The following is an 18,521-nucleotide window of genomic DNA, read 5'->3' as shown; positions in this document are numbered from 1 at the left end:
CATAAGCCCCACATTGGGGATCGAGCCTGTGCCCTGTGAGCTCCTGGTTCATAGATAAATGCTCAACTACTGAGCCACGCTGGTGGGGCTCCACTCACATTTTTTTTTTTTAAATATATTTTATTGATTTTTTACAGAGAGGAAGGAGAGGGATAGAGAGTTAGAAACATCGATGAGAGAGAAACATCGATCAGCTGCCTCCTGCACGCCCCCCAGTGGGGATGTGCCTGCAACCAAGGTACATGCCCTTGACCGGAATCGAACCCGGGACCCCTGAGTCCGCAGGCCGACGCTCTATCCACTGAGCCAAACCGGTTCTGGCTCCACTCACATTTTAAAAAATCAACCTGTTTTTTTCTCCGCAAAAGAGAACCTTTATTCTGTACTACAAAAACGCAGTGTAACCTACCAATCCCACTACCTAAACAATCCAAATTTAGCAGTAATTTTGCAACCTACCAGTCACAATAAAGAAGTCAGTGATGGCTAAAAAGCAGACATGCTAAAATGACACTCTGAGCTAAATTCAAAATAACTGAAATTACAAGGTAAGTTTGCTTTTTATTACCCTAGAGTACAATGAATATGTTCTGAATAGTACCTTGCCCTCCTCTACTCTATGGTTAAGAAATTTCTGAGGAATAAAGGATATGAAAGAAAATTCATAGAAGAAATACAAATAACTAATAAATGTAAAAAAGCAGTGAGTTTAAATAATCCAAGAAACGTAAAAGAAATAAATAGTTTTGGTCTACTGCAGCAGCACAAATTATCATCATTTTAATAACAAAACAGGGACAAGGCAATGGATGTGTCACCTGGTTCAGCCCTTTTGGGAAGCAATCTGGGAACCTGTATCAAAACTTAAGGGGTGCCCTAGCCAGTTTGGCTCAGTGGATAGAGTGTTGGCCTGCAGACTGAAGAGTCCCAGGTTCAATTCCTGGTCAGGGCACGTGCCCGGCTTGCGGGCTAGATCCCCACTGTGGGGCGTGCGGGAGGCAGCCAATCAATTATTCTATCTCTTCCTCCCTCTCCCTTCCTCTGAAATAAAAAAAAATAAAAAATATTAAAAACAAACAAACAAAAAACCTTGCCCTGGCTGGTTTGGCTCAGTGGATAGAGCATTGGCCTGCGGACTAAAGGGTCCAGGGTTTAATTCCAGTCAAGGGCACATGCCCGGGTTATGGGCTCCATCCCTAGTAGGGGGAGTGCAGGAAGCAGCCAATCGATGATTCTCTCTCATCATTGATGTTTCTCTCTCTCTCTCTCTCTTCCTCCCTGCAATCAATAAAAATATATTTAAAAAACAAAACAAAAAAAGACCTTGTAAGCGGCCATACATACATTTTAACAAAGTAGCTTTTCTTTTAGAACTCAATCATAAGGAAATAATAAAGAGATAGAGTCAAGAATGTATAAAAGCTGTCCAGAGGTCAACCATAACATGTAAAAATGGACACTAAAATGTCCAACAGTTAAATTATGACTTGACTGTCAGACAAACTATTATGCAAACATTAAAAATCAATTCTATTTAGCCAGAGGAGGATGTTGAACCAGATAAATAGAACAGAATAATGGTTTCTCTTATCCTGAGAAAGAAAAAGTGATTATTTTAAAAGTATTTTTTTTTAAACGTGTAAAGATTCTTGTTGTGTATATGAGGCTATGAGGAATGAAAAAGAACCAAAGAATGAGAGCAAGTAGGATCTCAATTTTACAAAAACAAGAATCACATATAAAAATTTAAAAATATCTGAAGGGGAAAAAAAAACCACACTAATTTTGTACTCTCTTTCCCACATATTCTCTCTAAAAGTAATATGCACTTTTTATAATGAGATGGAAAAAAGAACTTACTGTGCGGTTTCTAATAAATAGAAAGACCTTCTGGGTCTGCTGTGGTCCACTGATGATATCTGGAAAACAAGCTGCTTCTTGAGAAGTCATCCGGTCATGAGGAAGTCTACTCTGGAACGCTGCACCCTCCACACCTAGCAAAGCAAGCAAAGGACTTCTGGGAAAACTGCAAGTGAATTCAGAATTAGGGATAATGATTATGCCTCAAACTCCTTTTGGACCTGAGAACCTCTGTAAAGCTTTGCCTCATTCACAGCCTGATTTCACTCACCTCCTTTAAAAAATAATTTGTTCAAAAGCTAAAACATCCTTAAAATTTAGTCACTCCAAAATGACAGTTTACTGAGTGAAACAATACACCTTATAAAACATGACATGGCATCAGACTATTTTTTCGTTGACAAAATAACTTGATAATGTTGGAGAATATGCTAATTAAAATTAGTATCACTAATAGTGTACAATAAATTTTAAGGGAAATACATAAACAGAAAGCAAAAGAACCTATGGAGTGAAAAACACAATCACCTGCCCTCTTTGAGGATTAGAGCAAGGAACATGAAGAGGCCTCTAAGGTTTAATAACGAATAGTATGAAATACGCAATCTCATCAATGGCATCCCCATTAGTTCTCGTAATTCGATGCTGGCAAGCAGTGAGAGAAGTTAAGCAGACTACAATGATGAGATAGAAGGCGGCAAGGAATTTACTTTTTCTGGCAGAAACATTAGAAATGGTGTATTACATATTGCAAGTAAAATATGGTACTGCATATAGTATATAGTACATATACATGTATATATACATGTAGCATATGTAATACATATACATGTAAGTATATCTCATATCCTATAAGTAAAATGTTATTTTGAACTCTTTAAAATGGGTATTAAATTGGTGTTTTTATATGCTGAAAGTTAAGTACATCTTTATAAGATGTCCTTAGACATACATTTATAAACATTTTACTTTATATTTCTAAGATCACTTTATAAAATATACTTAACCATCAGCTTAAGAATTATCAAGACACAATTCAAAGAGTATTAAATTCAATACCACTGAAATAATCACATATAAGTAACTAAATAGGTACCAAGTATCTATGTTTAATTACTTTAAAGCACTTAAGAAGTTGGAAGCACTGATAATAGAAGCAAAATTAAAAGAAAAGGTATTAGTAAGATTAGAAGAATAAAATGAACAAGGCAGGTAAAGTTACAACTTGGAAAATTATAGATAAGCTATTTAGGTGTTGCCACAAAGACATTCAAACACTGCCTAGAAAAGCAAAATGGTTAACAAGAGGTCAAACAAAAATGCCTAATGCTAATATGGGCTGCACATTAAAAAACACTGTTCTTGGAGACAAGGAGAAAAACCTATCTATCCACAACAGATAATGAGGGGAAAATACTGTTCAAATTACTAAATCAAATCAACAATCCTCACATTTAATGAATCCCAACCTAAAATTAAAGACTATCAGGATAATTGATTACTCCTAAAGAAAAAAATAATCAGTAAGAGCCATATTGCTGAGGATACAGCATGAAATTAAGGCAAGAAAAGAAGAAATGCTGACTATCAGGGGATATAGGTTATTTCAGTAATGTGAAAATTTTTAAAACTACTGCTTTGATGTCTCTAGTCCCCTATCACCAAATCAAAATAAACAAAAACCAAAACCAAGATAAAAAAAATGTCATATTATAAGGAGCATTACCTACAAAACAATAATAATAATCCTGAGTATTTGAACCAAATATCTCTTAATAGTTTACTTCTTGGTTTATTTCATGAGTGTCTACTATTAACATGAAAATCAATAAACTCTATAAACTCTACTTTTCTCCCTCCCCAAAATAGGGGTAGTTTTCTTTCTTAGCTATTATCTTCTCTATATTTAATTGGTGGTCACTGAACATCAATCCTATTGCAAAATACTATTGTCAATGACATGAAAACCATGTAGAAAAAACACTTAACTTAATATCACACCTGGCTCCTCATTCCAAGTGTTACCATAAAAAATCACTTTAATAACTCAGCAGATATGGTTCAATGGTTGAGCATCCACCCATGAACCAAGAGGTCACCAGATTGATTCCCAGTCAGGGCAACATGCCTGGGCTCTAGGCTGGATCTCCAGTAGGGGGCGTGCAGGAAGCAGCATATCAGTGTTTCTCTCTCTCTCTCTACCCCGCTCCCTTCCTCTTTCTAAAATCAATTAAAAAATATTTTTAAAAAAAGCATTCTAATGCAGCTGGCTAACTTTGGGAATCTTGAGAAGATGTAACAATTAAGAGATTTTATTTATGTAAGTGTGTGGCAGTTTTAAAGTATCTTTACATCAAATATCAAAAGTTTAAAAAAGGAACTTAAAGAAGCCATTTAAAGATGCCATTATCTGTGGAATAATAGTCTTCTCCATAACATCTAAAAAAGCTGGCTTTCTTAAATCATCAATTTTAAAAATGAAAAATGATCTCTTAAAAAAATGTTGGTAATTATGTCCTTCCTTTTGGTTTTTAGGGATAAAGACTATTATTTTCAAGGAAGGAAAGCCACTATTAAAATCAAGGCAAAAAGCCTGCAAGAAAAAAATCTAACCTTTTTTCACAAGAAACAAAAATTAATTTGGAACTTATTTTCAAAAGCTAAATTAAAACATCCTTTTTATAGGCTATTTTCAAAATGAACTAACAGACCACTCTGGATAATCTAACTCTTAAGTGTTCTCCTTTAGAGGGAAAACCTTAAAGAGTACAGTTGTTAATATCCTTATTAAAAGGAAGTTATCAGTAGTATAGATAATTCAAAAATAATTTACACTTGGCTCTGGAATACAGTTTTATACTTGGTGTTTGTGTGCACTAATCAGAATCTGGTATTCTAGAAATTGAGAATGTTTCAAAGATGCCATTTAATTTTTAAAAAGCCCCAATGTTGCCTACATACCAATCTTGCCCTTTATTCAGTTACTCTTTCTCACCATTTTACACAGGAAATTCTAGCTCACCTTTAAAAATGCAGTCATGCTACAAGCACAACTACTTTTTCTAATGGTCTGAGTGGCTCAACACTTTCTCTGAAAACATAGTAAAAATAGTTAAATTACTTAAGGGACTAATTTAGATCTCTCTGGATAGGTCAATTCTAGAGGCAGAAAAGGGGAGGGGAGACAGATAAAGATGTAGGCCTCCTGTTCCATGAACTCATTCCCCCATCCTGATTCTGATATAACAGCAGCATCTTGAGTAAGGAAACAGAAATACAAAAATTAATAAAGGTTTTTTATCATGAGTTACTTGCTTTTTTCTCCACCCCATAAAGTAGATAAATTAACTATAACTAGGTTTCTGACTAAAGAGTGAAAACAAAAGCCTGATAAGATCTACATATCAAAGACTACTTAAAGTCAGGCAACTATAGATGTACCATATTCAGTCTTATAATAGTTTACAAATAAAAAGAATAAAGAATGAAGGAAAGGAGAGAAAAGAATAAAAGAGGAGAATCATATGATTTCTTATGCTTTAGATGTTTTCTTTTTACGGGTAAATGCACATTTTAAGTGATTCTAGGAGGGAGTGTGTAATGAGTAGTCTATGCTTAAGAAACAAGACCTCTGGGTTCTCATTCCCCCAGCTGCTGGTGTATCCCTGGTCAAGTCATTTAACTTTGTTTCCAGTCCTAAACCATAAAATAGGGGTGATTCAATACTATCTGTTTGTCTAGGAAGCTAGACAAGATGACCTCAACTTCCCTTCTAATTTTTAAGATTTAGGATGTATACCCCAACTTGATTTGGATTTTTAAAAAGTCAAGATATGATCCCTGTCCCAAGACACTCATGAGGGTCATTGGCTTTATTTAGAGAAGATTGTTGATCACTTATAAGCACATTTCTAATACTGATTGATCATCGCACAAATGCATACTTCTGAACATGACAAAGGCCTGAAGGGAGATCTTGAAGGATTCAGAATAGTCACCACCATTCCTGGAAACACTTAAAACTCATGTTCTACTCATGTTAAGTCTGTAGCACCACAGCTTTATATGAAAGTTTGCTTTTCCTTTCAGCAATACAATGTTTTGTTTCTTTAGCAAGAGTAAATTTATTCACATAAAAACAAAACAAAAAGCAACAAGAAAACTCAGTATAGTTCTTCAAGATTAAAGCTCTAAAGGCTATCCCTGACCCTCAACAATTCCACGGAAGATCCAACTGTGCATCCTTCGATGAAAAACATTCTTGAAAGTCTGGCTGAATAAGGATTTTTAACTCCTCTAAGATAACGATATACTGGTTATCAATTGCCAATCCTTGGGCTAGCATTTAAAGAAATCTGTTTCTAATATTCTGAATCCCCTAAATATTAATTTCTGTATAACGCTGAACTATCTTTGCTCCAAGAGTAAAATACAAATACTCCCTGGACCTGCTGCACACAAACTACAATAGAGAAATAATTTTAAAGTAGAAGTAACAATTGAAAAATGACATACTACAAAAATGGAGTAATACCTACTCCAATTGTATCAATATGTAAAAGCAGCCTTGACACCAGAACACAAAAACATTCTTTAAGAGGCAAAGGATAAAATGCAGACATAGTACTTTGGATTCCTGGACCAAACTTTAACTGTTCCAAATGGGCCCTAAAAGTCATTTAACCCTTTATTTCCCCCTAGAAGTAAAAATCCCATAGTTTGGTCTGAAAATAAAGAGCATCTCAAAGCAGACTTTAAAAAATAATTTTCATGCAAGAAACAAAATGTTTAAACTGCAAAATAGTTAACTGTGCAATGTTAGTTGAAAAAAATTTACCCCACACTATGCAACAACCATTCTAAAATGAGTCACTTGCCTGCATAATTTCTGACTAGTCCTAGAATGCCTTTCTGTCCTGTTTTTAAAAGACTTTCAGCCTACAGACTGTCCTCTTTATGTATACAGCTATATTTCTTTTTAAAGGTCCCATGATTCCTAAGTCTATGTTTTATGTCACGTTTACTGATACTACATAAGCTGCTGGGGAGAAAAGTATCCGCCATCTCCTTAAAAACACAAAGAGCGGAGGGCTGAGATCGGCCTGAGGACTTCAAAAGGTTTTGCTTGCCTTGCTCTAGCTACACTCTCTCCTAATACTACTCTGTCCTGTGGGTTAAATTTCCCCTGCGCTTCTGGCTAAAATGTGGATACCACAGCCAAAAACACTTGCAAGCATCAATCCCTGACTTGGCGGCTCTTGCTACTAAGTGGCAAGCATCTAAGCCACCCTCACCTGATGCTTGGCCGTCTCCATACCCTCCAGAACTGTCGTCTTGAAGTCCTCCTGCTTGCCCTGTGGAAGGAAAGAGGAGAACTCAGGGACCTTACTCCATAAATTGAGATAATATCTGGACATAAAGGCCTAATAGTTGGCGACTATCAATTCACCACCAACTAGTAAACCCATATTCAGAGAGCTCCTTTGGAATCAAGGCCCAGGGAATCACATCATAGTCTTCAAATTTCTGGTTAGGAAATTTCAACTTTACACACTGGTTCTTATTGAAAGGTAGCAAGACAAAGTACATAATATTTCTAATTGCTAAATCCTTACTGTCAGTCTTATTTAATAGTCAAGGTTGGATAGGGGGGAAAAGGGATTCCCAATGTCTTTTACTAATTATTGGTAGACTGAGAATGGGTGTGACATGGGCTCTAGGATCTGAAGTTGCAGCAATTCAGCATCTGGTCAATATCTCTTTATCTTTACTTTTCTATCTAAAAATATATATATATGATAAGTAAAAGACTTATTTTAACGAAAAATTCTCCCCTTGACTTCAAAGCAGAATATGTAACAAAAAAATTCAATTACAAAAAAGTTTTACCAGAATTCAATCCTAGATCTGAATATGCCAGTGCTTTCTTTAAAATACAGCATAATAAGATGGCCTACTCTCATATGCCAAATACAATCTCCCTGCTAAGAAAATTTTCCCTAACTTCAAGAAAAGTATCACAGCTTGAAAGTTCAATCTGAGAAAGTCAGAATAAATTATCTTCCAGACTCTTCCAAAATCTATCACCAAAACGGATGCTATGATCCTCTTTAACTCTGAGCCACCTGGTACACTATGGGAAAATACTGTGATCTTTGGAAGACATGAAAAGACCATCCCCCAATTATCTAAAAACTGGACAAGCTTCATTTAAACAGTTTATTTTAAAAGAATTTCAACTAGAAAGCAGATTATTCTACTATTGAGTTAAAAGAAATAAGTAGCAAAGTAAAACTAACATAGCACCCTTGCTGTAAGAATGCTTAAAGGCCTATGAGCCTTAAAATGACATCTTCATCTTTAAGTATATGAACATGTTTAGATAGAAATGATTTTTTTACAATATTAAAATGTACTGCTAGAAGGTATATGCTCTGCTTTGAAGGCAGAATAGAGTATCATTCTAAAACCACAGTATCTCACTATGCTATTATCTGAACGGCCCTTTAGGTTCTAGAAGGTTATGCTTCTCAGACAAGGCACAAGGCATAATAATTAAGAAGGGATGCCCTGGCTGGTTTGGCTCAATGGATAGAGTGTCGGCCTGCTGACTGAAGGGTCCCAGGTTCGATTCTGGCCAAGGGCACATGCCTGGGTTGTGGGCTCAATCCCCAGTGGGGGGCATGCAGGAGGCAGCCAACCAATGATTCTCTCTCATCATTGATGCTTCTCTCTCTCCCTCCCTCTCCATTCCTCTCTAAAATCAATAAAATATATTTAAAAAAAAAAAGAAGGGATGACTCCAATTACATAATCCAATCTGCAAACGTATCTTGAAAATGCAGGCCCTACATTTAAAATTTAATTTTTAAAGCTTAAATAATGTTCATTTTTACTGACTTCTGGATTTGTTCATAAAAACAAAAATCTTCCAAAGTTAAAAAAAATTGTCATTATTTTGTTTAGTTCCAAATAGATCCAAGCTAGACCAAAATATTGAGCTATATTTAAAAAAAGGGAAGAGAAGGGCTCAGAACAAGAAAATAAATATGGTTTCCAAGAATAACATTTAGGCATCAGGAATAATACAGTTCCTCTCTCAAAGTATATTTCCTAGCTTGGCAAAGAATAACATCAATGTCATGAAGGCCTGTAACCACTTTTAGGGAAAAAAAAAAAGTAAAAACAAAAACCTCTTTCAAGCCAGCCATTAAGCCTGAATTATTTTGTCCTTCCTACTATCATTTTCCTCTTTTTCCACTATATACCATGTTATCTGCTAATTACCTTATTTTAACCTACAGGTAGCTCTTGACTGATCTTTTTCCCCTGGTCAGTGGTACTTTGAATAGAAATAAGGATTTCTTACTCCTGACTTATGTGCTTTAAAAGTTAACAGGTTGCTCTTTTACAAACTAGGTAGGGTAGTCTTTAAAAAAAGATACTGTTTTTGTCAAAAGATGTGGGAGGAGTATAAAAATCCAAAATATGACTTATGCAGAGAAATAGGAGAAAGCCAAGCAGAAGTTGATGTAAACATGTAAGAAATGATGGGGAAAAAAACAAAAAGTGCTTAAAATTAAGCAAAGGAACAAAGAGATTTATCTCTTGACTTGGAAGAAGTAAAGATGAGGTTGCTTTTTTTCTCTAATAATAATATACTCATGAGTATTTGAGGGTCCATTTCTCCAAAGACATCTGAAAACATTATCATCTTTATCACTGGTATTCTAGACCAATTCTTCATCATTTTCTTAAAAACAGCACACATGCAAACGTTTGAAGCTAACTCTCCATCCAGGTAGTGTCTCCGATTAAAACATATAAAAATGGAATACTCATTTGCTCTTTGGGTCTTTCCAGCCTAGGGCTCTGCTTCTGACAGCGGCACAATGATATGGAACAGCAGGCAAGTACAGTTATCTTCCATGAGTTCAAATTCAAAATAGAAAACAAAAATATACCAAAGCAACTTTTTAATATTACTCTGATTTTGACATCACTTCACAGACTTCCTTTTGTTTTCACCCCTTCACTACACACACAGACCCTCAAGTTTGGAGTAGAGATCCTTAATACAGGTTATTTATGCCTATCTTCTCCAAACTGAAAATAAAATCTTTTTGTTCTATCTTACATAGCAGCCTCTCAATGCCCTCTAATAAACCTTCTGCAGATCTGTTAAGTCATTCTTAAGCAATTAAGTATTTGTTATAGACACTACTGGATCTTTTCTCATCTTGAGTCAAATGCTCAAGAGACCACTCTTTCAATATCTTAGAAGAAAGTCTATAATGGCTTTGAAATACTTTTATTGAGCAAACATGGATGTAAAAATCATTAGTTTGTTGTTCTCAGGAACATGCTGACCAACAGGTTCACATTTTGACTAGTTTCTTAGAACCACATTCAAATTGATAACTTTTGTAAACATTTGAGAAACTTCTAGATCTAGGAAGCAACAATTTTTAAACAGAAAATAAATTTATCAAAATTTATTATCAAAATTTTACTAAATTTACAGAATAAAAGAGACTGCCAAACTACTGGTTTCAATCAAACCTGACAAACTGGACAGAAAACAAACAAACTCTAACATTAAACCCATCTTAGAAAATAAAGTTTCCACTATATTAATAATCAGTTGGTTTCTTATTTAATAATCTCATTCAGTATTTACTGAATATCCATCCCAAAACTGCCAAGCACAAGTACAAAAGTACACCAGGTTGAATCCCAATTTTAAAAGAATTTAATCTAATTGGGGAAAGATGAAAAATATCCAGAAAGAATTTTTTTTTTTAAAGGAAACAAGAAGCTAACACAGACTTGGAGAACCAGGGAAACTTTTCTGAAGAAATCCAAAGAGATCTGGATAGATGGAGAGGCAGTGAAATCACCAGCATGGTCCACAACTTTGACAAAATCAAGGAGAAAAGCACAAGACATGGTACGTGCAGAGAACCAGTTCCCCATTAATGAAGGAGATGGTCTCAAAGCGCAGTGGGAGATTAAGCGGGATGGGTAAAATGAGCCACCTTTAGTGCCCCAAACTAAATTTGATCTTAAATAGTAAAGGGGCAGAACTATATGATCTTGATCAGGAAAGCAGCAAAACAAGATATTTTAGTTAAGCTAATCTGGTCACTTTGTACCAGATGAATTAGAGGGAAAAGATAACCTAAATAAATAAAGGAGATCATTTAGATGTGAAGTAAAAGCCACTAGAATAAAAATGTGACAGTGAAAATGGATAAGGCATAACAATCAAAGAGGCTACGGTTACACTGTCATTTAACATATTGAACTAAAACATATTGCTTGAATAAGACATTAATCCACCCTATTCCTGGTTCAACTCTGTGTTTACAAAGATGTTTGTACACAAGGTGGAGTTCATATTTTCTCATTTGGTCCTCATTTTGCAGGTGAGAAAATCCTCATAGAAAAAGTATCCTGTTCCTATATTATACTATGATCAGACCAAATAAAGAATGGTAGCAAGATGAATTCAAGGAATTTATAAAAACAAAGTTTCTCAGCTCAACAAAATGCTATTTTACCTTAATAAAAAATAAAACAAAATAATCAGATCATTAGAAAAAGCAGCTCAGTCTCTAAGACCAAACAGAAACTGGCAGTATCTGATTCAATGGTTCTTATCAGTCAAATCAGTTAAAAGGATCTCAAACTGCCTCATAAAAGCCCAACTTCATCTCTTCATGTTTAATGTAAAACTTCCAAAATCCAATCTTGGGAAAAACATTTAAAAACTCCTGAATTCTCACCATACTATGAATACACTTTTATTGTACTGTTTCTTCACTGTAGTCAACTCATTGTAAACCTAAACTAGATTGAATTATTTGCAGGGGGACCCAGTGTTCAGCTTTGAACCCTCAGAGTCCAGCACTATGCCTAGAACAAAGCACTGTAGTTTTATAATTAACTAGAGGCCTGGTGCATGAAATTTGTGCAGGGGGGCGGGGGGGGACCTCAGCCCAGCCTGCACCCTCTCACAATCCGGGACTGCTGGCTCCCAACCGCTCACCTGCCTGCCTGCCTGCCTGCCTGATCGCCCCCAACTGCCCTCCCCTGCCGGCCTGATCTCCCCTAACCGCCTCTGCCTCGGCCTCCACCACTGTGGCTTTGTCTGGAAGGACATCCGGAAGATGTCTGGTCTAATTAGCATATTATCCTTTTATTAGTATAGATGTGTGTGAAATAAAGTAAACGAGGACCTGCTATGTTTGGGGGAGTCTTATTTTGTGCAGAAAATGTCTCTATTTTTTTTTTTTTAATGTTCCTCTTCATACTACCAATTCCCATACTTTCCCTTCCATCCTTTATGCCTCCAAATTTTTACAGTGAAATGTAATGTTTAAGAGTATTTTGCCTTCTATTTTACATTTATGTGTACATTTATGTCTCATACTAAGCTATAAATTATCTGAGAGTGGGGACTATGTGTTGATATATATCTCGGTTCATTTATAGTTATCTCAAATTTAAAAATTTAGTTAAACTGATCTAGGTTACCTTATCAGCCTGTGACACTTTTTTTCTCAGCCCTCCAGTAAGCATAGTTGCAAATCAGAACAATGAAAAGATGATGCATGCCCCTCCTCCCAAAAAAGGACAAGAAAATTAATCCTAGGTCTGTTCTGTAAATGTATGCATCATACCTCTTATAACGGGAACTCAAATGATTCCAGGCACTTGACACTGGCAGGCCAAAATGGCAACATCAACAATTCTAGCAGGAATAAATTTCCCAGCAACTTCTGGTAAATCTACAAGAAGGTCTCCTACTGGGTATAACAGAATTCTATCTTTCCTTTGGAGGTTATCCGAGTTAATTGTCACTGAACCTGAAAGCTACTCCTGCTCTCTGACTGCACCTGTAGGCAAGGTGAGAGAAAAGCCTGGGATAAGCCATAGTAATAGCATGACATTACTACATGAATAATAATTATTCACCTCAACTCTGACCATATAACTATCCAATGCTGCCAAACCCAGCACTTGTATTAACTGTACGTAATCATGACTGCCTCGCAGGGGAGATGAGGACACCTTATAACAAATAATTTTGGTCATTGGATCTTTTATCATGTGGATAATTTCATGATATCAGTGTTTGTGATCAAATTTCATTGAACTTTAAGATAAATTCTTTTACCCATTCACATACATTTTACATATTTTCTGCAATTTATTATTTTTACTAATTCAGGTTATGTTTTCTTTTATCTGATTTTAAAAAACACTTTCAACCTACAGTATGACTATTATATGAACTGGGCCCCAAAATTAAAACCACACAAATTTCAGTCATACCAATCTCTCACAAATTTATTTTTATAATTTGTTTACCAGCCTATATCTCTTTCCAAAATTATCATGCAAAACAGAGAGAACAGGTACTTTTCTTCTCCCCTAACCGCCTCTGCCTCGGCCCCCACCACTGTGGCTTTATCTGGAAGGATTGAATTTGTGCAGAATAGCATTTTGATTCTTCCCACAGTCATTGAATAAAACAGATTATATATAGTTCAGAGCTGTCCCTGATCAGCTAACCACCCCTAATAACCATATCTAACAAAATCAACTTGAAGAGTTAAACAATAGTTTAATAAAGTCTGACCCACTGACTTCAGAATACCTTGAGCATTCATAATCAAGAAAATATTTTATTCTTCTAAAGATTAACACTGTGGAAAAAGCAAAGCTAAATTTTCTAAACAAATTAAAAGTTGGTAAGAATGAAATGTATTAAAACCTTACTTACATAGCTTAAGAGAGTAATTTAATTTCTAGTTATTACCTAAAATGAGATGAAGAAAAGTTCTGGTAAAGAATCAGACCCACCTCTTCTCTCAAGATTTTAAGATACCCATATGGCAATGCTCCCATTCAATTTCTGAATAAAAACTGAAGTAGAAGAACTGGTTCTGACAAGACAAAAGATTTGGAAACTCTGGACAGTTTCTAAATATTTGGACTCACCTGGTAATATTTTATGATTCACCACCAGAGCCCAATCTATTTCTAAATTATATAAACTAGTAAACTGCATCACTACTTTTCTGGCTAAAGTACTTCCCTCATTCACCCTGGAATTTTTTTTAAAGTTGTTTTAAAGAAAAAAAACTTTATAAATTTTCATAACCACATATAATATATTGGCAAGTTCTGGCTGTTATCAACACATCTCTGAGCACATCTCCTAAACTTAATAAACAAACTTTAACTTTTCCCCAAAATATTAAGATAATTAGACTAAACCACTGAATTAAAGTGAACTAGAACATAATAGCATAAAAGACAGTTCCCCAAATCCTAAATCCCTGTGTTAAGATATTTACTTTTTGTGGGGTGCCTGATATTTATGAAAAAAAGATAACCAACAACAAATAAAAAAATAGCTGCTTTTATGAAAAAGAAAACATCAAAATGAGACTTGGTTTAAACTTTTCAGAAGACAAAGTATCAATTTGGTACCAATGTAAATCAGTTATTTACTGGAGACACTGACAACCACAAAAAAGAGGGTGAAGCAGCATATCAGATGTCTGCTGAATAATACTTGAGAGTCCTTGAACAACCTCTTGAGCTATGACATATCAAAAGGATTGTCCCCACGTATCGCATTAGCAAGTCTACAGCAAAGGCAGAAAAAAAAAGGCAAGAAAGCAAAGAATACAGAAGAAAGAAGTAAACAGTCAAGAGAAGAGTTGGAGGCAAGGACAGAAGAAGGAAGAAGCTATAATAAGTCTTTTAGAGAGGAGGGGAACCAAAAGAGAGGTGTTGAGGTACAGAGGTGACTATATTTGCCTCAGGAACATTAGTCCCAAAGATAATATATACAATCCAATAAGAAGCTGTCCAAGAAGTCATTCTAAGAAAGTTTAGGAAAACCATTCTAGGAAAATCTGATTCCTGAGATGAATTTAACACAGAATCTAATTATCTTTTTCTAAATGCTCTCAAACTATAGGGTGTCCCCCCCAAAAATGTATACACACACTTTGAATAATTATAAAGGCAGTGTTTTATTAAAATACATTTCATTTTCAAAATTGAGCTATCAGCTGTTAAAGTGTGTATACACTTTTTTTTGGAGGGGGGGGGGGGGGGGGGAACGACACGACACCCTGTATATTCTTTTGTTACATTTTATTGAAGTACAAGTGTGGTGATTTATATACATCACGGAGGGAAATATTAAAACAAAAGTTTTAAAGGCTAAAAAAAAAGATAAAACTTCTCAAATGAAATATGCTTTCATCTAGGTACCTATGAAAATCATGCAAAATACAGCATATGGGATCTGAAACAAGCATTTTGTTTTAATGTTTTTTTATTGATTTTAGAGAGAGGGGAAGGGAAAGGGAGAGATAGAAACATCAAAGTGAGAGAGAATCAATCGGCTGCCTCCTGCACACCGCCTACTGGGGATCATAGGGCAACCTGAGCATGTGCCCAATCACTTGAACCACTACCGCCAGGCTTGTTTTTGTTTTTAAAAGAATTGGTGAGGTGAATGGGCCTGGAGCTACTGGAAATATCAAAAGTATTTTGAAGAGAACACAGTAAAAATTTAAAGTCAAGAAGAGTTGAAATGCCATTAAGGACAGAAGATATGAAAAATTAATTAAGTTGTCACTTCTGTTTGGTCTCTCCAAAATAGATAGATATCGCTGATTGGTCTGGGTGTCCTCAGTAGGACTCAAGACTAAGGAGGTATCAGTGAGAATTCTTTAAAGGTAGTTGAAGCTCTGACTCTAATAATCTTTCCATGTCATACGACTGTGTGAGCTTAAAATCTCTTCATAGCCTTTTCTTATACCATTCCTTCCACTGGAGGGCTCAATAATTAAATAACAGGTACTTAGTTCTTTTTTACATCAGAATATATTTTTTAATTTTTCACCAGGAAAAAAACCCTTCTCAAACTAATCCACACCATGAAAGTTATCCATCCATTTGGTAAATACATAATTTAACCAGAATAATTTCTGAACCATTCTATCTCTAAATTCTGAATCAGTTATCACTGAGAGCTTTGGCTCTTTAGATTTGGCTTTCTGTGTGTTTCCTCTAAATTATTTTCTCCAACTTTTAAATGCTTTATACTGACTGCCACTACTCTTCCACCCCCTTCTTTACTATATGTGTGTGTGTGTGTGTATGTGTGTATATATATCTGCACACACAGAAAGAATATCAGTACCACTATGTATGCATGCATATGTGTGTACCAAGTATACACACATATATACATACAATTAAGACACACATGGCCAATGTCTAGAATATAAACCAAAGCTAAAGACATAAATAACATGCACAATAGGAACAAATCCATTTATTCTTATTTCTAAGATAAAACAGAACTGGTTGGTGACTACAACTCACCAGATGGCTCTTCAGGCTCACTTTCATTTTCTTCCTCAGGTGGGGCTTGAGGGGGTGGTGGGGGAAGCTTCTTTTCCTTCTCTGCTTTGGCATTTCTCTCTTCTTCTGAATAATATTCATCTTCTGAGAGGTTGGCCAAGCTTTCGTCCATCTCTCTGTACTCTACCTATATGGAGATTATACCAGAGAAAGCTAAATACAGTGAACATCTAAAGTTAGGGACTCAATTTGGAATCATCAGTGAATGTGAATTGCTTTTTTTAACTTTAAATTTTAAGGGAAATAAATAAATAACAAGCAACAAGCTGACTCATAATAGGTAGCTAATTAAAAACAAAATCTCTCATGAAACAATCTTGTGTCAGTTCACATTTAGCCCAATATATATCTTTTACATCATAGCACTGACATTCAGATCAATGACTCGAGGCTCTCTAGAACTCCCCAATTAAAAAAAAAAAACAAAAAAGTGTGTGTGTGTGTGTGTGTGTCAGGTGAGTAGCTAGAGGAGGTTAAGAGTTTTACTGAAAACAGGGATTGGATCAGAAAATGGAAACAAAAATTAAGGATAAACTGGATAGTTCTGACCCATGCTCTAAGAATCTTATTTAACACAAGTATCCATCAAATACTGACCACTGAGTACATGGCGCAGTGGAGAAAATGATTATGAATGAGAGTCTCCAGAGACTAAATAAACAGAAACTCTAGTTGCAAATAAAATATCCTAATCAGGTAGCCATCTCATAGAGAGACTACAATAAAACCTCCAGCCATGTAAAGTTTATCCTATTATTAACTAAGATAAACGGTAGAAACAGACACCGTTTGATTTTTAAAACCTTGATTTAACAGACTAATTTGGGCAAAGGGGTGTCTGTTATAGCTGAAAGTCCATTATATAAGTAGTTTTTCCAAATGCGTATGTTAAAAAAGTTGACAAATTAGTTTACCTGTTTTTACTTATGTAGACATGTTTGTGTAATTAAAATTAAGTGTGCATGCAAAGTTTAATTTCACAGAAAAGTGTTCTATATGTATTACTGTAATTTTAAATTTATACTGAATAAGTCTAGTAAATGCACCAGTCATAGAGAGTAAGCAAATGTACACAGCTGGGGCATGCTTAGTGCACGTGGGAACATCTCCCTGAAGGCGTTAAAATTGCTGCAGAAAGTCCTACTGGGAGACAACAGACCAATTACCACATACTAGTTATTTGCAGAACATTGTTATCAGCGTGACTCTTGGATTTAAACATGTAGACTATAGTTGTAGATACAGCGACATTACTATGGTTTTTTCCACAACATATGGCCTATTTGCTAAAATTTGTTAAAAATAAGTGAATTAATAACAAAAAATAATCTGTTCATTATAAGCAAATCTTGGTCAAAACCACTTTTAAATTAACAGGATGTTAATTTTCACATATGACATACAGACCGGAAATTTTGTCCATTCAATCCGAAGTTCATTAAATCAAGAACTGCAAAATTGAGGGTTTACTGAACTTAAAAATAAGACAACATTGTGTTCCACAGAACCCTAGGATTCTTCAGGATTTTATTTAAAATTTTTAATCCTCACCCAAGGATATGTTTTTATTTATTTTAGAGAGAGGAAGGGGGAGAGAGACAAAAACATCAATGTAAGAGAGAAACATCGATGGGTTGTCTCCCATACCTGCCCCGACTGGGGACTGAACCGGCAACCTAGGTATGTGCCTTGATGGGGAATTAAACCTGCGAATTTTGGTGCATAGGACGATACTCCAACCAACTGAGCCACTCAGCTAGGGCTCATGTATTAATTTTTAAAATAAATACACACTCATGTGTTATCCAAATGATAAACCTTAAGAAACCACCAACACATGAACTTGTACTGTTTGGTAACAATTTTGGAGAGCCCTGAGGATGAAATTTCTTCTTCCATCTCTCCTCTCCTCTCTCTCTTCCCCTCCCTCTCTCTCTCTCTCTCTCTCTCTCTCTCTCTCTCTCTCGCGCGCGCACTTTTCTTTCTCTTCATTCCTTCCTTTGTTGTTGTTGTTAATCCTCACCTGTTGATGTTTTCCCATTGATTTTTAAGGAGAGGGGAAGAGAGGGAAAGACAGAGAGGAACATCGATGTGAGAGAAACACATTGATAGGTTGCCTCCTGTATGAGCCCTGACCAGGAGCCTGCAACCAAGGTACGCACCCTTGAACGAATCAAACCCAGGACCCTTTGGTCTGCAGG

At 35.6% G+C, this 18,521-nt stretch overlaps 1 protein-coding gene across 7 annotated transcripts in view; it reads right to left on the bottom strand.

The window, feature by feature from the left end:
* The window catches only part of KDM1A (lysine demethylase 1A), a 48,129-nt gene extending 31,661 nt beyond the window's left edge, over positions 1-16,468 (bottom strand). For 3 of the 7 annotated variants that reach the window (XR_002830563.1, XM_023758365.1, XM_023758368.1), the window contains exons 1-3: positions 16,282-16,468; positions 7,155-7,214; positions 1,861-1,994 (exon numbers count right to left, since the gene is read on the bottom strand). Coding sequence is in view for 6 of the 7 variants with exons in the window: in XM_023758365.1 (XP_023614133.1) it covers positions 1,861-1,994; positions 7,155-7,214; positions 16,282-16,432 (345 nt within the window). In the remaining variant the exon portion in view is untranslated. Of the gene's footprint in view, positions 1-1,860; positions 1,995-2,388; positions 2,812-4,981; positions 5,116-7,154; positions 7,215-16,281 lie in introns of those variants that run through there. The other 4 variants (XM_023758366.1, XM_006094031.2, XM_006094033.2 and 1 more) reach the window with 4 other exon arrangements.
* Between the last annotated feature and the right edge of the window lie 2,053 nt (positions 16,469-18,521).

The sequence above is a fragment of the Myotis lucifugus genome, unplaced genomic scaffold, assembly GCF_000147115.1.
Source record: "Myotis lucifugus unplaced genomic scaffold, Myoluc2.0 scaffold_128, whole genome shotgun sequence".
Lineage (NCBI taxonomy): Eukaryota > Metazoa > Chordata > Mammalia > Chiroptera > Vespertilionidae > Myotis > Myotis lucifugus.
This window is presented reverse-complemented; position numbering and strand designations above follow the sequence as displayed.